Below are 27,921 nucleotides of genomic sequence, written 5' to 3' on the forward strand. Positions count from 1 at the left end.
ATGATGTCTCACTTTAGATTCTGTCCATCAAATCTCCAAAGACCAGCACTTGGCAAAACACCAACACCAAGCAAAGAAGTAAAAGGCAGCACTTTGGAAGCAATGAAAGTGATGTCCATGTCAAGGAAGCCCTAAAATGAGAAGTTTTACAAATAAATTCTGCATGTACGACACACAGCCCAGCTAATTTTTATTTTTCTCTATTTTTAATTTTATCTATTGATTTGAGAGAGAGGGATGATGGAAGGGAGAGCTAGACATCAGTTTGTCATTCCACTTACTGATGCGTTCATTCATTGGTCGATTCTCACATATTAGCTGGACTGCCCCGACCAGGATGGAACCCGCAACCTTGGTGAATCAGAACGAAGCCCTAATAACCAACTGAGCTACCTGGCCAGGGCAGTCCAGCTAATTTTCAAATATTTGGGAACAACTTCCACATTGGTAACTTACTATAATGGAGGAACTGTCACATTTTCTTCCTGAGACTGAATATGGTTTGACCTAATGAACCTTGATTGTTTTTAAAATAAACAATTCTTGTCAGACAACAGTGGTTTATTAAAAAATTTATGAAACTAAAAATTTTCACCCTTCCATCCTTTTTATTTATAAAAAATCCTTTGAAATACAGTGCTTCAATAACACCATGCAAATTTTTTTCACAATTTTGGTAAAAAGAGTCAGACAATGACATTGGAAGACAGCAAGGAGAACGTGGAATAAGAGGTCAGGTTCAAGTCACAGCTCTGCTTCTAACTTCCCGTGTGACTCCAGGCAAGGCACTCACTCCTGCAAGTTATAAAACTTTATGGCCCGTGCTGTTTGAAAATTTTGGAAGATGTTAAAAAAAGAAACCCAAAACACTAATACACTCATTCTATTTCCATGGCACTCAAATAACTTTCCAACAGGACAAGTATTCAGACTAATTCTATTCAAAGGTACTAATATTGATAAAATATTTCTTCTTTGTTTTGGTAACAGCTCCCTCCGTGCATCACGTCCATCACTCTGGAATCACATGAACTCTAAGTGAAAAATAATTCAAGTTTGCCTGACGTCCCTGTTTGCTTTCTATGAGAGTGGAGCCAATTGCGCATCAGAGTTTAAATTATTAACATTTAATTAAATACTTATGAGTACTACAAAGTTCAAGCTCACAAACCGGATTTACAGTGTCAGTGTCCAGAATTTTCCAAAGACACTGGCCACCTGGGCTGTGTTGTCACTTTTTGTTTGTGACTGTGCTTCCTGCCTATCACAGGCACCCTTGGAAGTGCAAAGAGCAAGAAGGCAGGACCCAGACACTAAATGGAGTCTGACTGGTGGGAAACCCTTGTAACATCGAGACGTCTACAGGAAGTGGGTCCCATCACCTCACATCGAGACGCCAGGGCTGCACTGCCATCCTGGAATGGTGGGTGGAAGGACCGAGTAAACTTCTGCTTACTCTCGTCAGTGACGCATTACTTCGGGGAAACCGAGGCAGCCTAGCGGATTTAATGTCTGCATTCCTGCGTGGTCAGATTTTGGGATGCAGAGCAGTCCCATGATATCACCCTCATTTATTCATTCACCGAGTGAGCACAGTGCCAGGGACAGGAAATCACAGGAATTGACATGAGTGCTGGGAAGGGAGGGGAGGGACACTCACACCTCGGTGCTCGGCGGCTTCAGAACTCATCAAACCCTGTACTGGTCGCCTTTCAATGAGAAAAAAAAGTGTCAGCACTCGGCCCTTGCTCAGGACTCGTGCCACGTGCTAGAACCTGCATGACACCACCCCACAAGAGAAAATGCATCATCGTCCCGTCCCCGTCGTTTCGGCACTTGTCACAAGTCCCAGAGCGAGTTAAGAAGACGAGTACCGAGGTACCACCGTATCAGGGAGTAACCGAGGAATCAGAAGATGCTTCCCTGAGGAAACTGAGCTCAGCAGAATGAGCAGGTGTTAAATAGGGAGGAGGAGTGTGCGCGTGGGACAGGGGATAGGGGTGACAGAAAATGGGTCAGGAAGGAGCTCCTTGATCTGCCCGTGACATGGTGACAGGTGGTTGCCTGTGTGTGACGAGAACCAAGGCAAAGGGCACACAATGAGACTAGGCGGTCCAGTCTATCCTCAGAGCACTGAGAAGCCAGTGGAGGCTCCTATGCAGGGGAGGGCAAAACGAGGCATATTTTGAAAAGATCCCTTTACTTGTGGAGACAGGTTTGGACTTCATTTGCTCATACTTTATAAAGTCCCAAGTGCTTGGGACAGAGGGGTCAGTCAGAGCCTCCGCGCCCCACTGACAGGCAAGCCCACCCGGCCCCGATGGGAACCGGAACATTCTCCAGCCCGCTAGTTAATTCCACCCACCCAGCCCTTCTGGTTCCTCCTGCCATCCTGCATGCACACACAAACGGCTCGTCTGGAAAGAGCAGTCCTGAATAATGACTGGCATTTTCTCCTGGATTAGCACATCTAGGGGTTCTCTTTTCCTCTGTATCTAAGTGGACGTTCTTTCCACTGAGAAGTTCTCGCCTCCAGGGCTGTAAGATCAGCTATTTCTGCTAGGTCATCTCTAACATACTGGAGACACAAATAAATAGGTAAAAAATACACTCCACCTCAAGAACCTCAGTAAAAACATACTCACCCTAAGCATACTTACCACGTAAGTTATTTACCTTTGCTTTTTATTTCCTATCTGGGCATATTTTATAGAATCTGGGCTGTTCTTGTCACCACCCTCACACAGAACTCACATCTTATTGGTTCTTTATTCTGATCCCAGGCAACTCTGGGGCAAAGAACTGCTATAAAAATTTGGTCTTAAAATTTAGTCTACATTCTGCTCAAAGAAAAACAAATTCTTCCGCCAAGGAAAACAAGGAGAGAGGATTTAGTGCAACCCCAGAGGTACCTTGGAAGGATTCGGGGGCGGTATCCACGGAATGCCAAATGTATCCAAATGTAAAGAGGAATTTTTACTTTAACCTGCATAACACCCAAAGCCAGGCTCCAAACATCATTCTCATGTTTGACATCAACCACGCAGGCCTGGCCCAAAGCTCGTGGGCCCCATGTGTCAGCCAAACTGTTCTGTCCTAACTGCTTCTCCATGGGTCCATGGGCGTTTCAACCCTGGTTCTAACTGTCAGTTTCCAGCAAGCCCTCTGACAACTAATTAATTCAATTTTCAATGCACAATTTATTTCAACATAGAAGAATAATCATATGGGAAACACTCTGTTAGGCTTAAGGGCCACAGTCTAATTGTTCGTAGAGAGGGACATTCCTAGCCCCATCCCACTCCTGTCCGCATCTGCCCACCCCCTTTCCTAAGTTCCCCCAGTCAGGGAGAGGCCATGGGCCCTTGCAGGGGTGTCCAACCTATGTTCCGTGGGTTGCATGCAGCCCAGGATGGCTCTGAATGCAGCCCAACACAAGATCGTAAATTTACTTAAAACATGAGATTCTTTTGTGATTACATGTCACAATGTATTTAATGTGTGGCCCAAGACAACTCTTCTTCTTCCAGTGTGGCCCAGAGATGCCAAAAGGTTGGACAGCCCTGGTAGTGGGTGGGGCCACTGTATGTCAAAAGGCATTTATTTATGAGTGGTGGTGACTTCTCAATCCCCCGTCCTGTGAGACCAAAGGCATAAGGACAGCCCAGGCCCCACTGGGTGCTTGGTCACGTCCAGGCTCTTGATTTCTCAGACTGCCCGTCTTCCGTTCGCAAGGGCCAGAGTGTATGGAGCCCAAGATTCCAGAGAATGGTGGGGGCCACATGTAGGCCTTAGGTCTACATGATCTGTTTAAACCTAACTTTTATAAGAGTCACAGGGCTGGCTCTTCTGTTCTGTGAAGGGTACTTTGGTAATTACTGACTATCCCTGTGACCACAGCTCACTCTGGAGTGGCAGGGAAGATGGCCAGGACAAGACTGGGTCCCTAGTACAACAATGAAGTATTTGCAAACCCCCCCCCCCATATGTCCATTTACTGCTTCCCAGAATCCGTGAGTGGGGAATGGAAATTAAAGTTGCGGATAGAATTAAGGCTGACAACCAGCTGACCTTGAGATGTGGATATTATCCTGGAGTGTTCTAGTGGGCCCAATATAAATACAAGTGTCCCTAAAAGTGGAAGAGGGAAGCAGAAGAATGAAGTAGAGAATGGCAGAGAGAAGGACCCAGGCCAACACTGTCAGCTGTGAAGGTAGAAAAGGGGCCACGAGACACAGAAGTAAGGCAGACTCTGGGAGCTGGGAAAGAAAGGGGATGTTCTGCCCTCTAGCCTCCAGAAGGAAAGAAGCTTTGCCAACATCCTGATTTTGGCCCAGTCACGTCCATTCACACCAGATATCTGACGTCAGAATTAGGAGACAATAAATTTGTGTTGTTTTAAGTCCCTAAATTTGTGACAATTTCTTATAGTAGCAATAGGAAACAAATACCAATGCCATCGAAGAAAGCAGCAATATAAATAAGGAGATAACCTTACACACTGTCTACATTTGAATCCTGACCCCATACTGCTAGCTGCGTGAACTTATTAGGCAAATCGCTTAATCCTTCTGTCCCTGAATTGCCTCATTATGCAAAATCCACACTGAGTCAAGTCCCCCTACAGTCTGGGAGATCATTCGGAGAAACTGTCTCCTTGAGTCCTGGCCATTTCCTTGGCTTCTTCCCTAAGTTCAGACAAGGTCCCAACCTCCCTTTAGTGCTATAAAAGCTCGAAACTTCTTGCTAAAGTTTTCGTGGTTGTAGTTTTATAATGAGGTTTTTTAGGGTAGGAGAGAGTCCAAATACAGGGAACACTTTCACGTCTTATTGTTGTTGCTGTTAATGAGAAGAGCTACAGAATAGTTGAAGGAACCTTCCGCCAAGTCCCCCACCTTGTCGGTATCACAGCGTACAGTTTTTTCAAGATCTAACAGCAGTTGAGAGGAAGCTGAGAACTGGGCGGAGATGAAGGACAGGGTGGCCCCCCTTCCCACGGCACAGACATCACCTAACTCTGCTTCCCCGCCACTGTCCCATGGAACATGTGAAATATTCATCTCTCTAGAGCTTTGAAAGTAGAACCCATCAACTCCATGTGGATTTTAAAGGACCTTCCCTATATTTAGGAGATATCTGGCATACTGTAAGTTCCCTTGTTAAATATACAATGCATTTGAATTATTCTTGTCTTTTAAAAGGACATATCTCCTCACCACATCCTGAGAGGAAGATGACGAACACAGGGAGACTCAATGCCATGAGACAAACGCAGTCCCTGCAACTGGTTTGAGACAGGAAAAACCTGCTTTTTCCAAAGAAACGAACCACAACCCTTCGTCACATCAGGACACAGTAAGACGATGAAAATAGCCATCAGCGGGGGTGGGAGGGGTAAAAAAAAGACTGGATACATGTGAGCTCTCCAGATAGATCTGACATCCACATCCTGAGTAAAACCAGACTTCCTTCTCAGGCTGGAAGAGAGGGGACTGGGTACCTTGTCTTCTGCAAAAGTGCTTCCTCCTTACCCAGGACAGATAACAGCTCCCCATTTGGCAAGGCAGTGGTCGCTTGTGCCAACGCTCTCGAAACAACCAAGAGACGTTAGCGGCTGATCTCCATCCTCCCCGCGGTCTGTGCCTGTCACATCCATCATGATTAACAAGGATAAAGACAGACGTCGTGCACAAGTCAAAACAGCCTCACTGGGCAGCATGAGGGTTGAAAACAAACTCTTACAGGAAACTTCAGGGTACATGTGAATAATGGCACTGGCAGATGAATAAGCTCTGGAAAGCTGAACAGTTTTATATGCTGCTCCGTTGTGGAGTCTCCCGACTTTAACTTACAAGAATTAACACCTTTTTAACACAGAGAGGACTCAAGACAGACACTGGAGATGCACCTGCGACCACACAGTGGCAATTCCTATTGCCAGCTACATGTGAATAACATCTATAGGATGCAATTATGAGAGTAACCTGAAGTGCTAATATGGACTTTCTAAAGAAGCCAGTATTACAGCCCTGGCTGGTGTGGCTCAGTGGATTGAGCACCAGCCTGCAAACCAAAGGGTCATCGGTTTGATTCCCAATCAGGGCACATGCCCGGGTTGTGGGCCAAGTCATGCCCTCAGTAGGGGGTATGCGAGAGGCAACCACACATTGATGTTTCTCTCCCTCTCTTTCTTACTCCCTTCCCCTCTCTCTAAAAATAAATAAATAAAATAGAATAAATAAAATAAATAAATCAAATAAAGAATCCAGTATTACAAAGTGAGGTAAGAGTTCAGAGAGTCAGAAAATTGACTGCCAAAACACATATACAGAAAGATCAAACATCATCATCTGGTCTTTTCTTCAGCTTGTGGAGTATTCACGGTATGCCCCACAAAACTGGAAAAAGACACACCATGATAATAAATCTCCATGAAAAGAACAAATGAAATGGCCCACCACCACACAGCCAGTATTCCGCCCCTGCTGAGTACGCCCGCACGCAAGACCCCGAGCCAGACTCCCAGCTAAGCGCCTCCCGGGGCCCTGACCACAGACTGTCAGACACGAACGTTCATTGTTTTAAGCTGCTAAATTTGGGAGTGATCTGTTACACGACAGCAGACACCATACTTTCTGACACCCATCATCACCTTTCCTGGAGGTGCCCTTCTGCTCTCGTTCTTTGTATCCAAGTTTAACCATCTTTTTGAGCTGCTACACCACCTGTTCCAGGGCCAGCCCAGACCTCCATTTCCCAACTTTCCAAAATCTGGAAACAACGGCCCCTCCTTTGACTTCCTAAAAAACTTTGCATCTGGTCCTAAGTCAAGGTGCCAAAACCAATTCAGCCGAAGATAAAACCAATTCATCTAATACCTCCCTGCCTAAAATGGGTAGTTCCAACACTAACTTCACTGTTAGTGATGCAGTTTTACTAACATCACTGATCTTCAAATATGCCTGATACACGCAAGCCTCAGGGCCTCTGCCCACCCCCACATACCTTCATGGCCCATGCCCTTACCTGCTCCAGGCCTTTGCTCCAATGTCACCTTCTCGGCAGGGCCTTCCCTGGCAGCCTGTTCCAAACCACCAGAACCCTCACTCCTTCCTCCCCACCCCCAACCAGCACTTGTCCATGAATGCAGTTCTATTTTCCCCACAGCACTTAACCAAACCTAACCTAGGTTTTAATTATGCCATTGGCTATCGCTTCCCCCTCTTGAGACTATACACTCCAGGAGGGCAGATATTTTGTTCAGTTGTTCAATGCCGAATGGAAGCCCCTAGAAGTGTGCGCAGTACATAGAATGTGCTCAATAAAAACTGGCTGAGCAAACGATCGAGACTGTAGCATTGCACAACCTAAGTAATGGGCGCAACCCCAGCTAAACATTTTGATATTTTAGGTGTCTTCATGTCTACAAGCATTTTAAGGACACTTAATCCATCTCCTTCTTTATTAGGTAAAAGCAAAACAAAACTTTGAAACACCCTAAAAGTAGGCAATCTTAAAAATATATCATTTAAGAATCGCTGCATTTCTCAAAAGTGGGCACAGTGGCCCTATCACACGTGCTTCCTTGGCAGCTTGCGTGAATGTGACTGCGGGTGGTCATGTCATCACCTAAATTCACCAGAGAACAGACTGACCCCGCCCTTGGCATCCCTCTCAAGTTATAGCTCACGTAGCACTTCAAAATCTCCTTAAGAACAGAATTAGATCTTATACATCTAATACTTCCAGCAATTCCCAGATAACAGGGCAACCTATAAAAGTTTATTAAGAAAACAGAATTATACAGTAATAGCATAAGCAATATGTTTTTAAAAAAGAAAATAGAATTGTTAGTATCTTAGGCCACCTGTTCTCCTTGCCCAAAGCACACAGCAGACATGCCCATAGACACATGCCCACAATAATGCTCTCATACAAAGCATCTTGACTCAGCAGATGAAGTGTCTGAAGCGAATCGTCTACAAGCATACCTCGGAGCCACGGCAGGTTTGGTTCCCCAAAGTGTGCAATGCAATACGTCAAGTCACACAAACTTTTTGGTTTCACTGTGCATATAAAAGTTATGTTTATACTATACTGTAGTCACTTAAGTATGCAATAAATAGCATTACGTCTAAAAAATGTACACATCTTTAAAAATACTTTATTGCTAAAAAATGCTAACCATCATTGAGCCTGCTGGAAAAAATGGTGCCAACCAACACACTCAGCACAGGGTTGCCACTAACATTTACTTTGTAAAAAAAAAGCAGTATCTGCAGATACTTTGCATCATAAAGCAAAGTATAATAAAAGGAAGTGCAATAAAACAAGGTATGCCCACAACGACTTCTCTTTTCCCAAGTTGGAGCTGAAACCTTAGCCTCCTCTTTGACTCACAACATTCTTGTCTAAATTATACTGCTGCTACCAAAAAAAGAAAAAAGAGGGAAAAGGTCACTCCTTTATTTGACATCTGACATATGGTTCTCACTAACCAGCCATCTATACACATCACAGAGGGTCAAAGTCTAACAGCGGATGGTGATATTCAAGATGAATGATGTCGCTTGTAAATTACTTCACAGTTTATGTAAGTAATGACGCTAGGAAAAGAAAAATAATTGCAATGCACAGTAATCTGACTCTTGATTGCCAAGGCATAGTTCGACACAGAACTGTTCTTTGTTTTTAAGATCCAGAACAATGCTGGAAGAGAGATGTCTCAGTATGATATAATCAAAGCCTTATATCATTTCAAAGCCACAGTTACATTCGTGTTCTGGCACAGAAAAAAGCACTACTATCCTTCAGAGAAGGGGTTCGCAAACCACAGCTCATGGGCCAAAAAGCTGGCCCACAGCCTGTTGCTGTATGGCCCACAAGCTACGAAAGATTTTTATATTGTTAAAGGGTTGAAAAAAAATCAAAAGAGGAACAATACTGGGTGACATGTGAAATTTATATAACATTCAAATTTCAATAGCCATAAATAAAGTTTTATTGGAGCAGTCACACTCATTCATTCCGGCATCGTCTGTGGCTGATTTTGTGCTATAATGGCAGAACTGAGAGGCCGCAACAGGAACCATATGTCACACAAAGCTGAAGCTCTCGGCCCTTTACAGAAAGAGTCTGCCGCCCTCGCTTCCAGGCGTGGATGCTGGGTCCTGCCTGCCTCCCCTTAGAGCCTGACTCTTACTCTCCATATCCTGCCTCCATTGAAATCCAAACACTTATTATTATTATTATAATTCCCCTATTAACTATGTGACCTTGAGCACATTTCTTAACCACACTGTGCCTCATTGTCCTCATCTGTGAAATGGGGTGAAGAACAGTAGCTACCTTCTGGGGTCCTTGTGAGTTGTAAACGAAAAATATATACAAAGCATTTGAAACAGTACCTGGCTAAGTTACTAAGCATTAGTTAAGAAAACTGGTACTCAGTTATTGTTATAACCACCATTCCTTCTTGAGGTGAGCTGCAGAATATTTTGATGTTTTCCAACTGAAATGCTAGTAAAGTGGTTAGATTTCAAACTAGCACCGCCCCCCTGCACCAATCTATTTACCATGGGAGAAGTGAAGTATGAGACAAGAAGGAATGAGAGAAAAATGAAGAAAAGCAAAAAGGATTCAGGAGGAATAAAAGGAGACAGGAAAAGTTGTGAGTACCCCACTCAGCAGAGGCGGTAGGTGGCCTATTCAAATAGGAAGCATCAATTAGGATAATTTCATCTATAGGAACAGAGTAAATGATGTCTGTGGTCTGACCGGATGTTAATCACCACGTGGAAGCTGTTTCTAGTAAGGAGAGAACACTGAAAATTCCAAGCTTACAAATGAACTGCTGGGTCAAGCCCATTTTTAGTTGAGAACTTCCTGTGTTTTACATTCCTAGGCAAATGACAAGTGATAGTTGCAGTAAATTCTGCATCTTGTCATCCACACAGAGTGGTTAATTAAAAGGAAACATTCTGTGTAAGAATCCTGGGCAGCCGGGAAGCTGCTTCTAATGCAACTCCACAGGACGGAAAGAATCATTCTTTCTCCAAGGGCTCTCATTTTGTTCAGAATAGCTCTTCATTAATGCTAAGAAAAGACTATGTTCCCAAAATAGAACACAAGCTCATTCACCAAAAACAGACCTGCATGGCAACTGGAAGGTACACTTAACCTGCCACCGAGGTTGGAAATTCTCTCCTTCCAAGGACTCGCTTTCATCTGAATACCTTCTCTGTGCAAAGTGGCATTCCCACCTTTTCCATATATCTTTTTAAATCACATTATTTTCCTTTTTTAAATTATTCTTTCAACACTCTAGAGCACCCCCACCAAGAATGTTTTGAACTCACAGCTCTACCACAATCAAACGATTATCTTTATTGTTCCCTTCCAACTTTGACCGCTCTAATCTTCACTAGTGCCCTGGTTTGTGCTTATTTAATAGGACCTCTTCCCTGCAGAGGCTAAGCACACACATCAGGTATTTTTTAAGAGACTTGTTGTGTAAGCGTGACATGTAAAATCTTAAGGAAAGATGGGCATTATGATGCAAGTGATTTCTGCAAACGGGTAAAGAAGAGTGGTCTAAGGCGATTCATCTAAGAGAGTAATAAAGATGCTCCTGAGCTGGAGGCCAATTCAAAACACTCACTGAGAATGTATCTGCTGGGAGAGTCCTACTGAAGGCTTCGGCTTGAGGGTCAAGGTCATCTGGGCCACGGGACTGACTCTCGGTAGCATGTCTGCCTTCTTAGCCGAAGTGTGTTTCGCTGATTGCTCAGCAGGGACCCAGGAGGAAGCAGCCCCGGGACTCTGCCCTCCGAAGACCGGTGACGCGGTGTCCTGGGCAGTCGTGACCTCACAGGCTTTGCCCTTGGTCCCTGGTTTACACACACAGAGCTGAGGCCTGAGACACATCCCTCCATTCTGGCATGGCGGAACACAGTTGGCTGCGGAGAGATAACAGAGAATACAGGTTTGAAGAAGAGCATTACAGACTTCACGAATTCTTCCACGGGCCTAACAGCAGCATCCGGGTATTCAGCAGTAAACTACAATCATACTCAAAGACATCCAGGTGATGAGGACAGTGGTGGCAGTTCATTAACATCTGCCTGCGTGTCAGGCGCCATCCCACTATGTATCAACGAATGGAATCCCCCAGCAACCAGTCCGTGGATATCTTATTCTGACCATTTCACCGAGAAGAAACAGACACGGGTTTTGCAGTTAGTTTGCCAAAGGTCACACAGTTATCAGGACATGGAAGAGCCGGGACTTTTATCCAAGGGAACTGGCTCTCAAGTCCCTGTTCTTCGTCCCTTTACTACAGTTGCCGTTCAGAAATGCATCAGAAACACAGGAAAAAACTTAAGAAAATGCTCTGCCCGTCTTTTCAATTTGTGCTCTGTGGCTTACGTTTAAATTTTAGATATCCAAGCAAGACTTGGCTAAAGCACAAAAGCCCAAGCCCAATCCCAACCCCTCAAAAAGTGCTACAGACTTCATCTTACATAAGCTATCACAGCTGAGAGACAATCTCTCAGAAATCTGGTCCAACCCACTTGTTATTTACATGAGAGACAAATAGGTTGAGAGTCATCCAGTATACATTTTTATTCCTTTGCCAGTGCACTGTACACCATCCCTAATTTTATAAGGCAAGGCAACCAAAAAGAAACAAGCTCTTTATCTCCTATTTGCTAGGACGTGTGTACTTTGCATCACCAGGCTTGTGGCCAAGCAGAGCTTTAGAGTTAGCAGGGCTGTGAGTCACGGGGAAGGCAAGTGGGTTTTTAGCATAGGTCCCATGGGAGTTCAGATGTAACCCACATGATCTTATTAGGTTAATGTCATTGGCCTATGGACATGATTGCTTCAGTCGCTCCTTTGCCCAAACACATTTATGTATGCCAACCTTTGCCTAGCAGTACACCTGTGACTAAAACTCTTGGTCCTGAGGGGAGACCACAATACTAAATCTCCCAGAAAACTCACCACGAGATTCAGTCCCCAGACAATTGCAAAACAGATGAGGGATGTGAACGGCGGGAGACTCAGGTATGGAGGACCGAAAAGCTCTGAAACCTAACCATTTTGTCAGTAAAGACAGACAATATTGCTCCCATCTTTCTACGGTATGAATCCTATTAGTTACAGTAAATAATGACAAGAAATGGGTGGCAAGTGTGAGAATACTAAGCTGACAAACATTCCAAAAGTTGAGAAGGATTCTTAAAAATAAAATAAGAAAGGAAAATGCAGCCAGCTCCCTAGGTGACCTTGGAGAGAGTTATTTAACCTTGGCCTCTGCACCTGTACACGTCTGGGGGCAGCTGGAGGGCAGTAGCTGCTTGTTCTAAAATGTCCCCAAGGGTTCTTTCCATATTAGGCTTCTAGAGTTCAGAGTCAAAGGCGATGGATGCCCTTCTAGAGTTCAGTACCCTAATTTATCAGCATTTTCCTGACGGATAATCATCGGGTCCCTTCTCGGCGTGGGTATTTATGGAATGCCCCAGGAATGGAAACAGGCCCCACCCAGGGAGCACAGAAGTGGCCGTGGGTGAAGGCTGGCCTGGGCGCTGGGGGCTGGGCTTCTGCCAGAGATCCCCCTCCGGGCACTTTCACGTAAGCATTCTCTGCATGCTTTCGGTGAGAAACGCGTTTCAGTTGAACATCTGAGAGTGATTGCCGCTTCTCCTCCCTCCCAAGGTGTATGGCAAATGTCGCCTCGTCTACCAGGAAGGCTGCAGAGAGCAGTCTGCCACAGCCAGTCCCTGGGTGGGGGCACAGGACGGGCATCTCCCCACACCACTGAGAATACACAGTGAGACCTGTCTTCAGGAGGATGTGGATGGATTAGAAGCTTAAAAGGGTAGAGACTTTTTTTTTTCCACTCTTCAAATTTTGTATGTGGTAGGGGGACAGGGAAAGAAAAGAAAAAAAATCAAACCAACAAAAATTTCCTACTGTAAGAAAAAGAACATGGTATGTAATAGTATGACTATGTACGATACCACCCTTTTGCTGTAAATTTTAAAAGGACACTAAGGAGGATAATGAGACAATTTCCTGCTGCTCCTACCCCCAGTAGGTTCTGGCAGCAGCCCCCTGGAGCATACCAGCAGGAGGGGCTGGCTTCAACCAGGGTGGTTGCGGGTGGGGGACAGATTCCCTACCTGCCAAGACAAGCCCTTCACCTGAGATGCAAAGCAAAACTCCTGTCCTGCGACCAGATTTTATCAAGCCATCTTCCTAGGCTCTCTGGTCGGCCCTCGTACAGTAGTGATTCCTACACCGCACTCCTGAGAGCACGGCGTTGGGGCCAGCAGCAGTGTGGCCCGGAAACACGTGAGAAACGCACATCCTCCGCCACTGGATCGCGAACCAGAGCCCAGCAGTCTGACTGCCCCCGCCCCAGGCGGGTCCGACGCGCACTCACGTGCGAAAACCACTGACGGTCGGCCTTTGGAAACCGGCAGCGTTCCACCAGCAAGTTTTGGAGGCTTTCTATTTTTTGTAATTGCAAGTTGGGTGTTTTCACACTACCGGTGCTTTCATTTTCATGAATTGTTGCTATGATGAAAGTAGTTGTTTTACGTTGCCCTTTTATGTTTAATACAAAAATAAAAAATGTTCCATGGGACCAAATTGTCGCGATCACTGTGGGTCCCTTCCAAAAGTTTATACATGTGGTCACCCTCTACTCCATGGCCGGCGTAAAAATGTATAGGCATTTATGAGAAAACTGTTATTTTGAGGTGTTGAAAGATATGGAATATCACAAAAAAATATTACAAAAGCACTTTAAAAATGGTTTTTTCCACCAGTTGATTCTGCATTTTCCTGGCCAGCTGTGGTCCAACACAATGAGAAAACATGACACCAAGATCTTATCAGAGGGCTGGGAGGTGGTGCTCAGGCTTTGCTGCACCTTAGAAACCGCTGGAGAGCTGTAGAACTCTCCAAACGCAGGCCTAAAGTGGGAGGGAGGTTGGGAGAGGGATGGAAAGGGGGAGGGATTGAGATGTACAAACTGCCAGTTACAAAGATAGTCTCAGGGATGTAAACTACAGCACAGGGAATATTGTCAATAATATTGTAGTAACTAAGTACAGTGTCCGGTGGGTAGCAGACCTACTGGGATGATCACTTTTTAAATTATATAAACATCTAATCACTATGTTGTACACCCAACAGTAATTAGTAAGTGTCAGCTGTAATTGAAAAATTTAAAAAATATAAAAACCAAACAAAACTAATGCCAGCAAATTGAATCAGAAACTCTGGGGGATGGGGCTCAGGCACCAGTATTTTTATTCTTTTTTAACTCTCCAGGTGATTGCAATGTGCAGCCAAACTTGAGAACCCGCAGACCAGGGAACAAAATCCTAATCCAGACTTGTGGCCAGACTAGTCTTCCTGAAATGTAGCTCTCCGAATTTTTTTTCTCCTTCATTCAACAACTTACAACACAGTTTAGCTTCCCATGAGATACACTTCAGGACCCTCTACATCTGCCCCCCCCCCGCCCCCCGCCATGGCCCCCGGGGCCATCCCTGCGGAAGCTCACCACTCCTACACCTGCACGCAGGGCGCCCTGTCCTGAGACAGAGGCCCAGGAAGCTGGAAACCTTCTCCCCTTCTATGAGGTCTTTCCCAAATGCCCCCCACCCCTCCCACGATCTTTGTACCACCTGAACTCCTGTCCCACTTCTGCCACCCCCTTCCCACATCCTGTCACATATTATTAGTGATCTTTCAACAATGTTTTCTTATTTCCCAACTAGATGATAAACTGTGAGGTCAGGCTTATGCAGAACTTTATAGATCCCAGGACGGGAGCCTGATCCTCATCTTGGCTGAGTGACTGATGGGAATGTAGAGCCGCTCCTTCCCAAAGGATGCTGGGATTTCAGGACATTTGTGAAGGGAAGGTAATCAATCCGTGGGTTCATAGTCCATCCCATAATAATGCCCACACCTCCAGACTTGGTTTGTATGTTGTTTGATCAAATAGCCTCCAATCCTTCAAAGATGGTGTTAAAATCCAAATCAATATTAAAACATACTCCACTACGTATGAGGTCTGCAGTGGCCTTTAACAGCACGGCTGTTAAAGAAAGTTTCAGAAGCTCAGGTCCGGTGGGTTCTAGAAGAACTCTGAAACAACTGGTCAGGGACTCACACAAGAGAACACAGCAGTGGCTGCTGGGAGCTGCGACAAGTTTCTAAACGTCCACACGAACACACATCCAGGGAGTTAGTATAAGAAGTTCAAGTGCAATAGAGGAAAAAGGAGCTTCCGGGAGATACTCAGTTTGTAAAAAGGAATGGCATGGGGCGGGGGGGGGGGGGGGGGGGGGGAATCACAATTCTTAAGGTAGATAATCCAATAAAGCAGATAATCTGTGGAAGATAAGCACTGACAGCTAACCCTCTAACTACCTCCACCATTCCAAACAGAACAACGATTTTAAAGGGCGGTTTTGTTTTTTAGGTTAAAAAGATAGGTTTCCAAGGTTGGCCAACGTGGAATAACTGTTTCCAAACAAGCCTTTTTTCCATAAACAACTAAAAATATGGATGAAAGATATAAAACAGCTGTTGTCAGACACCAGACAACTGTCAAGTGAGGACTGTAACTCCTGAGAGAAGGGAATCAAAGAGGGCATGAACCCACAAGCAGCCCCACCGACAGGGCAGGCACTCTGCCCACTGTGGCACAAGGAGGAGGAACCGAGCCGAAGAGCAGGGAGCGAGGGACTCCTGAGCTGAGACCTCAGCGGCTGAAGGCGGGAATCTGCAGGGCAGAGACCCTCACACTGAGACCACACTGGGGCCTGCAGAGGTTCCCCTGGAGCCTCCACCTGATCCCAAGCTGCACAGGCCGAGGACCAAACATGGTGAAGCCAAACTCCCGGGATGGGCAGGGTGCAAGTTCCCAGTCCTGACCCTCCAGAGTAAGGACATTCAATAGAGATTCCAGAATAGCAAAGCCTCAGTAACAAAATCAGGCAAGAATAACACACAAAAGAAAACTAACACACAAATCACAGTGAAGAATATAGATGCAGCCCTGGAGGATGTGGCTCAGTTGGTTGGGCATCGTCCCAGAAACGGAAGGGTCACAGGTTTGATTCCCAGTCAGGGCACACACCCAGGTTGCAGGTTCAGTGCCCCCTGAGGGCGTGTACAAAAGGCAACCAATTGATACCTCTCTCTCACATCGATGTTTCTTTCTCACATCGATGTTTCTCTCCCTTTCCCTCTCCCTTCCCCTCTCTTAAAAAATATACAGATGCAAAATACCTAAATAAAATATTAGTAAATCCAATTTAACAGTATTTCAAAAACAGAGAGCAAACAGAATTGATTCCAGAAATGTGAGGATGGCTTTAATGCCAGCAAATCTATCAATGAAATTCCCCATGTTACGAAAATTTATCTCAAAGAGTACAGAAAATCTTCCAGTAAAATACATCACTTATGCATGATTAAAAATAAAAACTGTTAGCCAGCTGGGAATAAAAAGGTATTTCTTGTCCTGGTAAACTGCCTACAGCATTTCCCACAACAAGAAACACACCCGAGCCTGCAACAAGCATTCCGTGGAAGCCCTAAACGTTTCCTGTCGAAGCTGGAAACAAGTCTGGAGCCCACGATAACCTCTAATAGTCGATCTGTGAGTCCCAGCCAGCACGGCCAAACAAGACAAAGAAAGAAGAGGTCCAAGAACGGGAAAGGAAGAAACAAATGTATCAGTATTTCAGTGTACCTGGGTGTCTGTATAGATAATCCAAAAGATTCTACAAACTAGTACACCTGGTAGGACAATGGGGTGCTGGTTCACACAGAAAAAGGGATCAATGAAATGTAATGAAAAGTTTAGAGAAAGGCAAATACAAGTGGAGCCCTGGAAGATGAGGAAGGATACATAAGAAATCTGTAAAGAAATAATCGTCTACCTAAAAAATGGTGTTGGAAAAAAAACAGCCATCTATCCAAAAGAATTAAAATTAGGTTCCTACCCACCCAGCATATACGTTCCAGAGCTTTGAAACCTTTAAAAGAAAATTTGAGAGAGTATTTCACACTTCAGGGTAAGGAAGACCCTCAAATGTGAACCAGTAAGTAAAAAATCCAAAAGGACTAATCAGCTTGACTATATCAAAATTTAAGACACCGTTCACAAAATTGAGACACAGATGACAAAGAGAAGACACTTGCAATATATTTAACAAAGAATTAGTAAGCAGATGTATCAAGGATTCCTACAAATCAATAGGAAAAAAACAAAGGATACGAATTGACTATTCAAAGGTGATGAAATGTGAGTAGCAAATAAACATGAAAAGATACTCAGCTTTTCCAACTATCAGACAACTGCAAATCGAAACCCTACTGAGATGCAATTTCACACTCACAGGACTGGCAATAAGGCTGCACAATGTGTTAGCAATGACTTAGAGAAACAGGACCTCTCACGTACCGCTCACGGGAGTATATTTTCTATCACCTCCATAAAAAGCAATCCGCAATACCTAGTAAGTTTATAACGTGAAAGCCCAGCAGTGTCACTTATAGGCACATAGACACACATACAAGAATGTTCACTGCACACCAACTACAGCAGGAAAATATCAGCACTGATAGATGAATTCATAAACTATGATATATTCATTCATACAATGGAATACCATCCAACTGTTGAAATCATGAGCTAAATCTATACCCATCAAAATGGGTGGGTCCTGAAAATAACATTTGCCTAAAGAAAGCAAGTTAGCCCTGGCTGGTGTGGCTCAGTGGATTGAGCGCGGGCCCTGCAAACCAAAGGGTCGCCAGTTCAATTCCTAGTCAGGGCACATACCTTGGTTGCGGGCCAGGTCCCCAGTAGGGGTCGCTCAAGAGGCAACCACACATTGATGTTTCTCTCCCTCTCTTTCTCGAGAACTTCCCTTCCCCTCTCTCTAAAAATAAATGAATAAAATCTTAAAAAAAAAGTAAAATAAAAAAATTTTTAGAAAAAGAAAACAAATTATGTTATTTTATTATACTGTTACTTATATGAATCATATTATAACTGTATGTCAACAAAATACATAAAACAATACTATCTGATTTTATAAATACATGGGAACTCAACAAACGCATAAAATATGTACTGGGTTCATACTAAATTCACGGCAGCGATCACCTCAGGGAAGGAAGGGGAACAATAGCAAAGAAGGAAATAGGTCACTTTGTTGGAATATTTTTTCTTTAGAAGAAAAGATAGGTAGTAAATATGACAAGTAGACCTATCTTAGCTGTGGACAGTAAACAGATAGGGATTTACTGTTGTATCCTTTGTACTTTTATGTATGTTTTTCAGTTTTTAAACATTGAAGCAATTTTTTTAAAATCCCACAAAAGGCAACTGGGAATTGAAGGTAGTTGAAACCTGTTCTTTAATCACAGGGAGAAGGAGTCATAAGGATGAGATCAGTCCACATGGCAGAAATTGCCACGAGGGCAATGATGAACGCAATCTGCAAGCACTGGGCTTACCAACAGCCACGTCACCACCTGGGTGAGCAGGACAGGCAACCAAATCCTACTCCATCCTGGCTGCCATGCTGGTCTCTGAAAACACTCTTTCATCATTTGAAACAGTCAAATTCTCAGGTTTTTTTCCCAAACAGTAAATACCCTTGGATTTCTTCCACCTTTGAACCCGACTCCCGTTTGACAAGCTGATCCTAATGTTATTTAAAAATTTGGTGACTGTATTTTTAGGCAGTAGCCCATGTCCTGAAGGCCAGCTTCTATTGCTTTTAATTCTAAAAAAGTAACTACTAGTTATATTTAAACCCTGTCCCAGCTCACACAGGGCAAACAGTGTGAGTCTCTGCCCCTTGCCTTTCTCTCCAAACAAGTTGCAGCATGTCTCCCGCATGTGCCCCGGGAGAAATACGAGTCTAACTGTGTCTTCTGTGATCAGAGACAGCAGGTGAGAAATTGCTTTGCTCTGTGTGTCTTCGCAGTCATTCCCAGCTGCCCTTTGAAGTTATTCAATAACACTAAGTGATATCAGATCACAAGAAACATAGCATGAGGTCACACATTTCAGTCTACTCTAGCTCCGTCTGCTTCTCGTACCAAACCCAAATAAATGCTGTACTCTCCTTGTAAATGTCTCTGGGTCAGCTTCCTCCAAAATCCCTAAAGGGCAAAGAATAATAGCATAACATCCCCCTGCCTTTTCTATCCAGCCTTGTGGAATAAGGAAGAATTCCACATGAGCGAGTTTTCTGGATGGGTGAAGCAAGCACCGATACATTTAATCACCCTTGTGGGCTGTGATTGTTATGAAAATTCATGTGAAGTACTTCGGGGGCGGGGTGTGCTTGGACTGCTCTCTCTCCTCCACGTCAGGCAGTCAGACAGGCGTCCTGCCCACCGCGGATTTCCCACCCTGGGTCTTTCCTAATGTTCTCTCACGGGACAGCTGAACCAAGCAGCCAGAAGGTCGAATAGAGCACCCACTACCCAGAACACAAGTCACAGAGGTTGTGTGCAGAATCTCATGACTCCGCTCGGGAGTTTAAGGCCTTCATACCAAGGACTGAGCCTTCATCTGCCTAATTCCCCAGGAGCTGTGTTCTGGAAGGGTTGAGGCTCTTAAAGGCTGAGCTCAGCAGGAGTGGCTTGTTACCATGTGATTTAATTTAAAATAGGGGGTCCACTGAGGCCAAACACACTCCTCCCAATGCCATCAATAACTGTGAAATCACTCACAAAATAGAACATAATTAAAAGTCATAAGTCATGTGAATGAAAAACCACCAGCACTTTTTCAGAGTTCTGTTTCTGGTCTTATTACTGCCATTTTATGAACTTGGTGTTTTTTTTTTTTTAAGTCAGTGCAAAAAAAGGAAAAGGAAACAAAATTAAAGATCTATAGTTTAGACAATATAAACATGTAATTAAAAACAGCAAAGTAAAAAGAGAAAAACCAGAAAAGATTTTCAGAAAATGCTCTTATATAGGAAGAAATAATAAAAGTTGTCTCTAACAAATTAAGACTAAAATCGAAAAAGGAAAAAAAGGAAAGAAATAGACAAGGCAATAGAAAGTGTAATTAGTAAATAAGCTTTTGGGGTAATGTTCAAATTAATTAAGTCATCAAAAAAAGCAAACTAAAACAAGATGAAACCGTATTATGGCCACTTAATTTATAAAAAGATGTAAAGTTATTAACACAAATTGCTGCAAAGATGGTAGTATGATGGTACAGGCCTTTTAGAAAGCAGTTAAACATCATCTGTCAAATATTTTAGTAGCCTCATTTCTAGAAATTTATCTTAAAAGTCAAAAAAGGAAAAAACTACACACATACATATGTTCAGCTGTCCACAGCCGTGTTATTTACACAATAAGAGATGAAAAGAACCAGACAAGTTAAGTGGAGTATGGTATCACAGCCATTCAAAATGAGAACTCTAAAGGGACCCTGTAGGCTTTGTAAAAGTTAATTACTATTAAAGTGAGTAAAAACACAAGGTTACTTTGCCACTCGTTAAGTTATTTATTAAACACTTCCTCTAGTAATAGTATAATTTCATCTTGTGCACTGTTAGTACATATATATAATTACAAGTTTTTTGACAAATCTTGGGTTTTACAGACTGTGAACTATCATGCACATATAAACTATTCTAATTAACATCTTTCAAATTCATTGGAAGACCATGTAGCTCTAAATAATAAATCTAAAACCTTGTTTTAATCCCATCATGTAATCTTTCCTCATTCATTATTCAAACATTGAGCCCCTCTGCCTTATATTCTAGCACTGTACCAAGAACTGTGGATAAAGAGAAAAGAGATAAATTTCCTGCTATCAAGGAGATCAGAGTCCAGTAGGAAAGACAGGTCAGTGTAGGGAAAAAATCACCATACGGTTCATAAGAAATCAGGTTCAGCAAAGTAGGGAAGGAGTTACAACATACAGTGGTACCTCAGTACTCAGTCGTTAGTTCCTTCCAGAACTCGTGACGAGTGCCAAAACCGAAGAGTACTGAACGATGAAGCATTCCTGTCGCAGGGCCGCTCTGTGACTCATACAAGGTCCAGCAAGCAGGACGAGCCCCAACCAAGCGCCATGAGCCCCGAGCAAGCGCCGAGTGCTGAAACATTTTATTCTCATCAAAAGGCGACAAGTACAGGGTTTGACTGACGAGTTCTGAAGCCAACAAGTACAAAGGTATGACTCTATTCTTAAATACGTGGTCAGGACGCTGGTCCAGTATGAGTGTTGGTCCAGTATGAGTGGATGTAACCAGGAAAGACACTGCACTGTAATGAAGCAATGCAACATTGATGCCCATCGTCACCATGGTAACTGAACCCTCTTCTGGACGTTCTAGTCAAGGCAGGGCTATACAGAAGAGAGGTGTGCAGTGAGACCAGCCCTCTCCTACAACGCTGGCGGGAGTGTCCGTGGGGGCGGGCTTTCGGTAAAGTGAGGGGCCACACTTCAGGAGTGAGCTCTAAAAGCACTCGTGCCTGTTCATGCGTTGTCGTTCTTAATCTAGGAAATTTTCAATTCACATCGCTCTACTGCAGTATGACAGTTAGTGCAGTGGTAAAAGTAGAAACATCCTGCCCATGAAACAATAAGGAATAGATAAAAATCATGGACTGTGATACAGTCATTAAAGACAACGTTTACGGGACATGTTTAATGACAGAGAAATGCTTATGATGTAATGCCACGTTTAAAAAAAAAAAAAGCTCCCCCGCTCTCTAGAACTCATTCCAATCAGCTTCGCGCCTCTAGGTGTCCAAGGAATCAGATCGTGTTGGAGTCCCCAGTGACCGCCAGGCTGCCCACCCAGTGGGCCTTCTCACTCCTTGAATGAGAGTGCAATGGACGGTCAGTCCCGCCCTCCTTGCCACTTTCCTCCCTCGGCTGAGAGGTCACACCCTCACCCCAACCCCTTTTTAATCTCCCTCCGGCTCATTCTTCTCTTCCTGATCTCTACTTGCTGACGTGTTCCTGGCTTGCTTGGTCCTTGGACCCTTCTCCTGGTCATGTCATTCAGTCCCATGGCTTGATTTCCACCTAGAGTGTGCCCACATCTACTCTCAGGCCTGGCCCTCCCATCTGAACTCCAGGTTTCCAAGTCCAACTGCCCCGTGGAGACCTAACAGGCTCCTCAAACTTATCACGTGTTGATTCCCCTCCCCCACCCCCACTCCACACCTGTTCCTCCTTGGCACCCTTCTCCTTGAGACCCACCGCCCTTCACCCAGTTGCTCCCCCAGTGTGTCGGTGTGCTAGGGCCGCTGTAACAAAGTGCCACACCCTGGGTGGCTTTAACGACAGAAAGTCTTGTCCCACAGTTCTGGAGGCTGGAGTTCTAAAACCAAGGCGTGGAAGGGGGCGGTTCCTTCTGAGGGCTGTGGGAGAGAATCTGTCCCATTCCCCTCTCCTAGCTCCTGAGACATGCAGGCATTCTCCAGCGTGTCTTCACATGGTTCCCTCTACGTGTCTGTGTCCGAGTACCCCGTTCCTATAGGGACACCAGTCATATTGGACCAGCACTCCCTTCACTCCAGTATGACTTCTTCTTAACTAATGACATCTGCGATGGCCCTAATTCCGGAGGTCATGTCCTGAGGCACTGAGGATTAAGAACTGGATTGGGGGCAGTCACCAATAACACCAAGCTGTCCCCCTATTTCTCTTCTTTCTCTTCTACCACACATCCAGGCCATCTCCAAATCCTCTTGGCTCTACCTTTGAAAGCATCCTGAATCTAACCATTTCTTACCACCTCCCCTCAAACCTTGCTCCCGGCCACTCTGTCCCCTGCAGTCAGCCAGAGGGACTAGTTAGAACCAAAGTCAGATCACATGGCTCCTCTGCTCCAAACCTTAAAGTGAAATGCGAAGCCCTTATTTCTACAGCCTGCGAGTCTCTGCCATCTTTGCCACCACTCCCGTGTCTCATCCTAGCACTTCTCAAGCACCTGTCACACTGGCTTCCTGGCCAGTCCCTGGGCACAGCACACCTGCTTCCACTGCCGGGCCCTGACTGGCAGCTCCCCGCCTGTACTGTGCCCCAGATATTCAAGGCCCCCACCCCGTGACTGTCTGCTCCAAAGCAGCGGTCTCTGGGCCTCAATTCCCTTACTCTTCCTCATTTTTCTTTAAAACACATATTGCTACCTAACATTGTATTATATACATATATAACCATCGTCTGTTTCTCCCACTAAAACATCAGCTCCACAGGGAGAGAGAATATTTTGGTCACTGCTTTTTCCCTTGGGCCTAGAATAATGTCTAGGTCACAGAAGGTAATCAATAAATGATTGTTGAATGAATGAACACGTGACTGGAGGAGCCTGGAGAAAAACACACGTAAATGCTAATGTGAATTATTTACCTGTGAGTGGTGAAATTATACCGGTTACTAAATTTTTTTGTTGTTTACATTGCATTATACTTTCCAGGTTTTCTCAAATGGCCTATTAGTATTGTTACAGTATGGCAAAACTCTATAATACTTTTTGAAAAGATACGTTAATTTACTTAAAGACTAGTTTAAACACACATTTTTAAAGGCTACAGTTTCTACAATCTAAACAAAACGTGAGACAGAGAACCAAACACTAGACTTTATGACAACCACACTATATTGGAACCTACATTATTTTACTGTAAAATGTATTCTTAACATACTGTGATTAAGTAATATGTATAGCACTATTATTAACCTGTTTAATCTGTTTGCCAAGCTGACTTCTTTTCTTTTCATCAACCAAAAATGTTACACAAGAGAAGCTCTTTTGAAAATCACAGCAATTAAAAAGATAACCTTTATGAGGCTGAAGTGACTGCCAGCTTGAGAAATGAGTCTGTGGAACCTGGATTAAAATATAGGGGAAAAAGATTAATACTTTCCTTTTTAAAATTGACTTTGATTAGGGAGTGTCACCTAGTGGCAAAGAAAGCACTTAAGCCTGGCAGTGCAAACCAAGCCCCAGCTCAGACACTGTAGCTGTGTGCCCTTGGGTATTTTTCTATGACCTTTTTTTGCATCTCAGTTTTCCCATCTGTTAAATGGGTCATTTTTTAAAAAACACCGAGAGCTTGTCTGGATTAAATGAATACATGCAAAGAACTCAGGACTGTGCCTGGCTCAGGGAAGCCCTAGACAGGTGCCAGCTATTTTATTATCCCATCCCCAAATTCATCCCACACATGCCCAGAAATAGCCTTTAAGGATGCTTTTGGGATAGAATTGTATTTCTACCATTGGAGTTTTACATTTGCCTAAAACAGCCTTTCACTGGATCAAACAGAATAAGCTCCCTTTTTTCTTTCTCCCCCACACTTAGTCACCCAGAGTACAGCTGTGGTGGGCGGTGACAAAGTGGCAGAGAGCGTCGCTAAATTAAAATACAACACTGTATGGCTGTTCTCACGCTCCAGGTGCACATTTCCAAACTAATTTTCTTCCGAGATCAGACGAGATCGGCTGCATTCAGAGTGATGTGGCCGCGGACAAACTAATTTCCTTAACTGAGCAAAGGATAACAGCTACATGAATGAGACAGAGCCTTTGAAAACGAGCACGTGATTCATGTGGACAGCATTTCTTAAGGTAAAGTAGGAGTGCTGTGTGACCAAGGATAAGAATACCTTAGAAGACATATACCCCAAGGGGTGCCAAAGCCTTTCCTTGCTAAAATAAAATGCTCGCAAATGTCACAATGTCTGAGCATCACTACAGGACACCAACATCTGACTGGCTGAGGACATGGCCCCAACTACAGAGGCCATAAGAATTAGGATTTCACCCCCCAAAATGAGTAACAGTTGAAGCCACACTATGAAATAAAAGGTCATTCAGAGGTGTCCAACCCATGGCCCAGGATGGCTATGAATGCAGCCCAACACAAAATTGTAAATTTACTTAAAACTTTTTTTTGCTCACCAGTTTTCCTTAGTGTTTGTGTATTTAATGTGTGGCCCAAGACAACTCTTCTTCTTCCAGCGTGGCCCAGAGACACAAAAAGTTCGGACACCCCAATGGAGGAAAATGCACAGCGGATGATCCTACTCGAAAACCATTAGTCTTCTGGCCACTAGCTCTATGATTGTGAAACGTGATACAACTATTTTCAGAACTGAAGCTGAAATAGAACTGTGGACTTCAAGGGTTCATCAGCAAGCAAAGCTCTATTTTCAAAATATTAATATATGAAATTAAAACTGTTTAAATGGCTTTTCTCATTTCTGACAGCCTTCTGAATGGAGAGATTATTCTAGTAACACTGTGAATGTAAAATGCCCCTTCTATATTCTACCCACATATTGGGCCTCGCTTCCAACAGGCATTTAAATTTTTTACTTAATTGATCTCTAAAATCCTTTCTATAATCTCTGACCATCTCAAAAGTAAAAACTGTATAATCAGTAAACAAAGAGAAATTTGAGTAATGATTAAGATCAGAATTAACAAGAATTATTTTACTGTTAAAAGTTGTCAACCTTAAAATAAATTAACTTTCTGTCTAAAACAGTGTCAGAGTTGTTAAATAATGAATGATAATAACGGCTGTAACTGTACCCAAGTTCTTAATGTGTTTATGTTTTCCAAGAAGAAAAGTGGTTGTATAAGTTTTTAAAGATTTAAGCTAAGTGATTCTTTTTATTGTTCAAAATATATCATGAATAACCAACTTGACGGTAATTGTACTTGTCTCTGTTTTCTGCTCATTGATTCTGGAAAAACATTAATTAAGGGAAAGAAAATTAAAAAACCACACACACAAGGATTCTGAAAACAGAGATTTTAATAAAGCCATGAAAAAATCAGCACAATCACGAATTTCACGGCTGCCTGTTCAACAGATGGACTCTGCAGTGATTTACTCTGAAGCCACAATCCCCTAAAGATCAGGAGTTACTGGTACCCATTTTTGTATTTTTCTTAGATTCCTTCCCATTATTTGTCACCACCAGCTTGTACCATGATTCAGGGCAGGCCTCCGTGGATTGAAAATGAGGAAGGAAAAGAAAAAAGACCGTTGTGGTTCTTTGTATGTCTAAAGATGTCCTCAAATAATTCCACCCCTCCCCATCAATAGAGGCTGTTCCTCCCATCAAAAGATGGAGCGTATGCCCTGACTGGTGTAGCACAGTTGGTTGGGCTTCATCCTGCAAACCAAAGGGTCGCTGGTTCAATTCCTGGTCAGAGCATGTGCCTGGGTTGCAGGTTCAGCCCCCAGTTCGGGTGCATACAAGAGGCAACCAATTGATGTTTCTCTCTCACATGACGTCTCATCCCCTCCCTCCCACCCTTCTCTCCCTCTCTCCCTCCCTTCCCTTCTCTCCTGGACGTGGACAACAACGTGGTGATTGCCTGAGGGGAGGGAGGAGTAAGGGGACTAAATGTGATGGAAAAAGTACAATGAAGATTAAATCAATAAAAAATACATAAATAAAAGGAAAGATGGAGTGTATGTTCCCTCCCTCCTGAATTGAGCTGGGCCTGTGACTGTTAAGCCAAAGATATTTCAGAAGTGCCATTATGAGACCTCTGAGCACAGACATTAAGAAGCCAGGAAGCAAAGTTCTCCCCTTTTGGAACTTCAGCTGCCGTGCTATGGGCAAGCCCAAACAACCACGTGGAGAGGCCCCCACCCAACAGCCCCCACTGAGCTCCCAACGAACAACAGCCAATACATCTTGATAGCCTTGTGAGTGTTCTGTCCTAGCAGTAAATCCACACGCAAGGCGCCCCAGCAGATGCCACATGGTAGGAAGACAATCCATCCCTACTGAACCTTGCCAAACTTCAAAATCGTGAGTAAGTAAATGATAATGTTTGTTTTAAGCCATTAAACACTGTGGCAATTCACTGGCAGGAACAGAGAGCTCAGACGCTCTCCCTGAAGGAGGGTCACCATATCTCCTTCCCAGGCTTCTGCTAATTCTACCATGCTATGTGACCCTGCCTTAGCACTTAAAAATGTGCTCGGATGATCAAGCCTTCAGAATAAATAGGAGCACCAACATGATTAATAACCTCATACATATATCCTATGAAGCAGGGAGAAGACCCGCCACAGGCCCCCATGTCTATGCGTTTTCAAGCACTGAATATGACCAAAGACAAGGCGGCCTTGTCCATGATTTCCCGGCCCAGCTACCAAGTTCAGGAAAATACTCATTTTTGACCATACTAGCCACAAGTGAACACTATTTTTCAAATGTTATATTATACACTGAATTGTACACTTAATATGGGTGAATTATATGGTATATGAATTATATCTCAATAACGCTGTTTAAATCAAAATCATTCCACCCATGTAAGGCAATTCCATCAGACAGCTTATCATAAAGCCGAAGAAAACCCATGACAACAGATACAAATCAGTTGGCGCTGTTGTGGCCAAAGCTGAAGTCACAAATGCTCAGAAGCAGCAGGACCGCATCCAAGGCTTAAAACTCCTCACAATCTCTCTGCCTAAGTCAAGCACCTCCAATAAAGATCTCTCCCCACAAACAGCCCAGGTCATCTTTGCACAGCTCTATTTTAAAAAGATTTTTCCTTATTTTGAGTGAAAAAGTCTATTTTAGCTTCCACTCATTGACTCCCCTTTCCACAGTATTTCAGGAAAATTCTATTATCCTGCCTGTGCCTTCTTTTCTCCTGATTCAATGTACCCATGCCTGGAGCTATTCCCAGTATGGGGGCTGTTCCAGGTTCCTCCATCACCTCCTTGCCCAGCTCTGAGTTGTACTACAATACACCCCAGTATGAGCTTTGGGGCAGGAATCCCTGCGGTTAAACCTGTGTCCCATCGCTTACGAGCTGCATGAACTGTGGGGATTGATTCAGCC

General features: G+C 43.9%; 1 protein-coding gene across 6 annotated transcripts in view; it reads right to left on the minus strand.

The window, feature by feature from the left end:
* The window catches only part of LTBP1 (latent transforming growth factor beta binding protein 1), a 365,905-nt gene that overhangs the window by 313,564 nt on the left and 24,420 nt on the right, over positions 1-27,921 (minus strand). For all 6 annotated transcript variants that reach the window (XM_045189319.3, XM_024552641.4, XM_045189318.3 and 3 more), the window contains exon 3: positions 10,661-10,958. In XM_045189319.3, coding sequence (XP_045045254.2) covers positions 10,661-10,958 — 298 coding nt within the window. The remainder of the gene's footprint in view (positions 1-10,660; positions 10,959-27,921) is intronic.

Source organism: Desmodus rotundus, chromosome 5 (assembly GCF_022682495.2).
Source record: "Desmodus rotundus isolate HL8 chromosome 5, HLdesRot8A.1, whole genome shotgun sequence".
Lineage (NCBI taxonomy): Eukaryota > Metazoa > Chordata > Mammalia > Chiroptera > Phyllostomidae > Desmodus > Desmodus rotundus.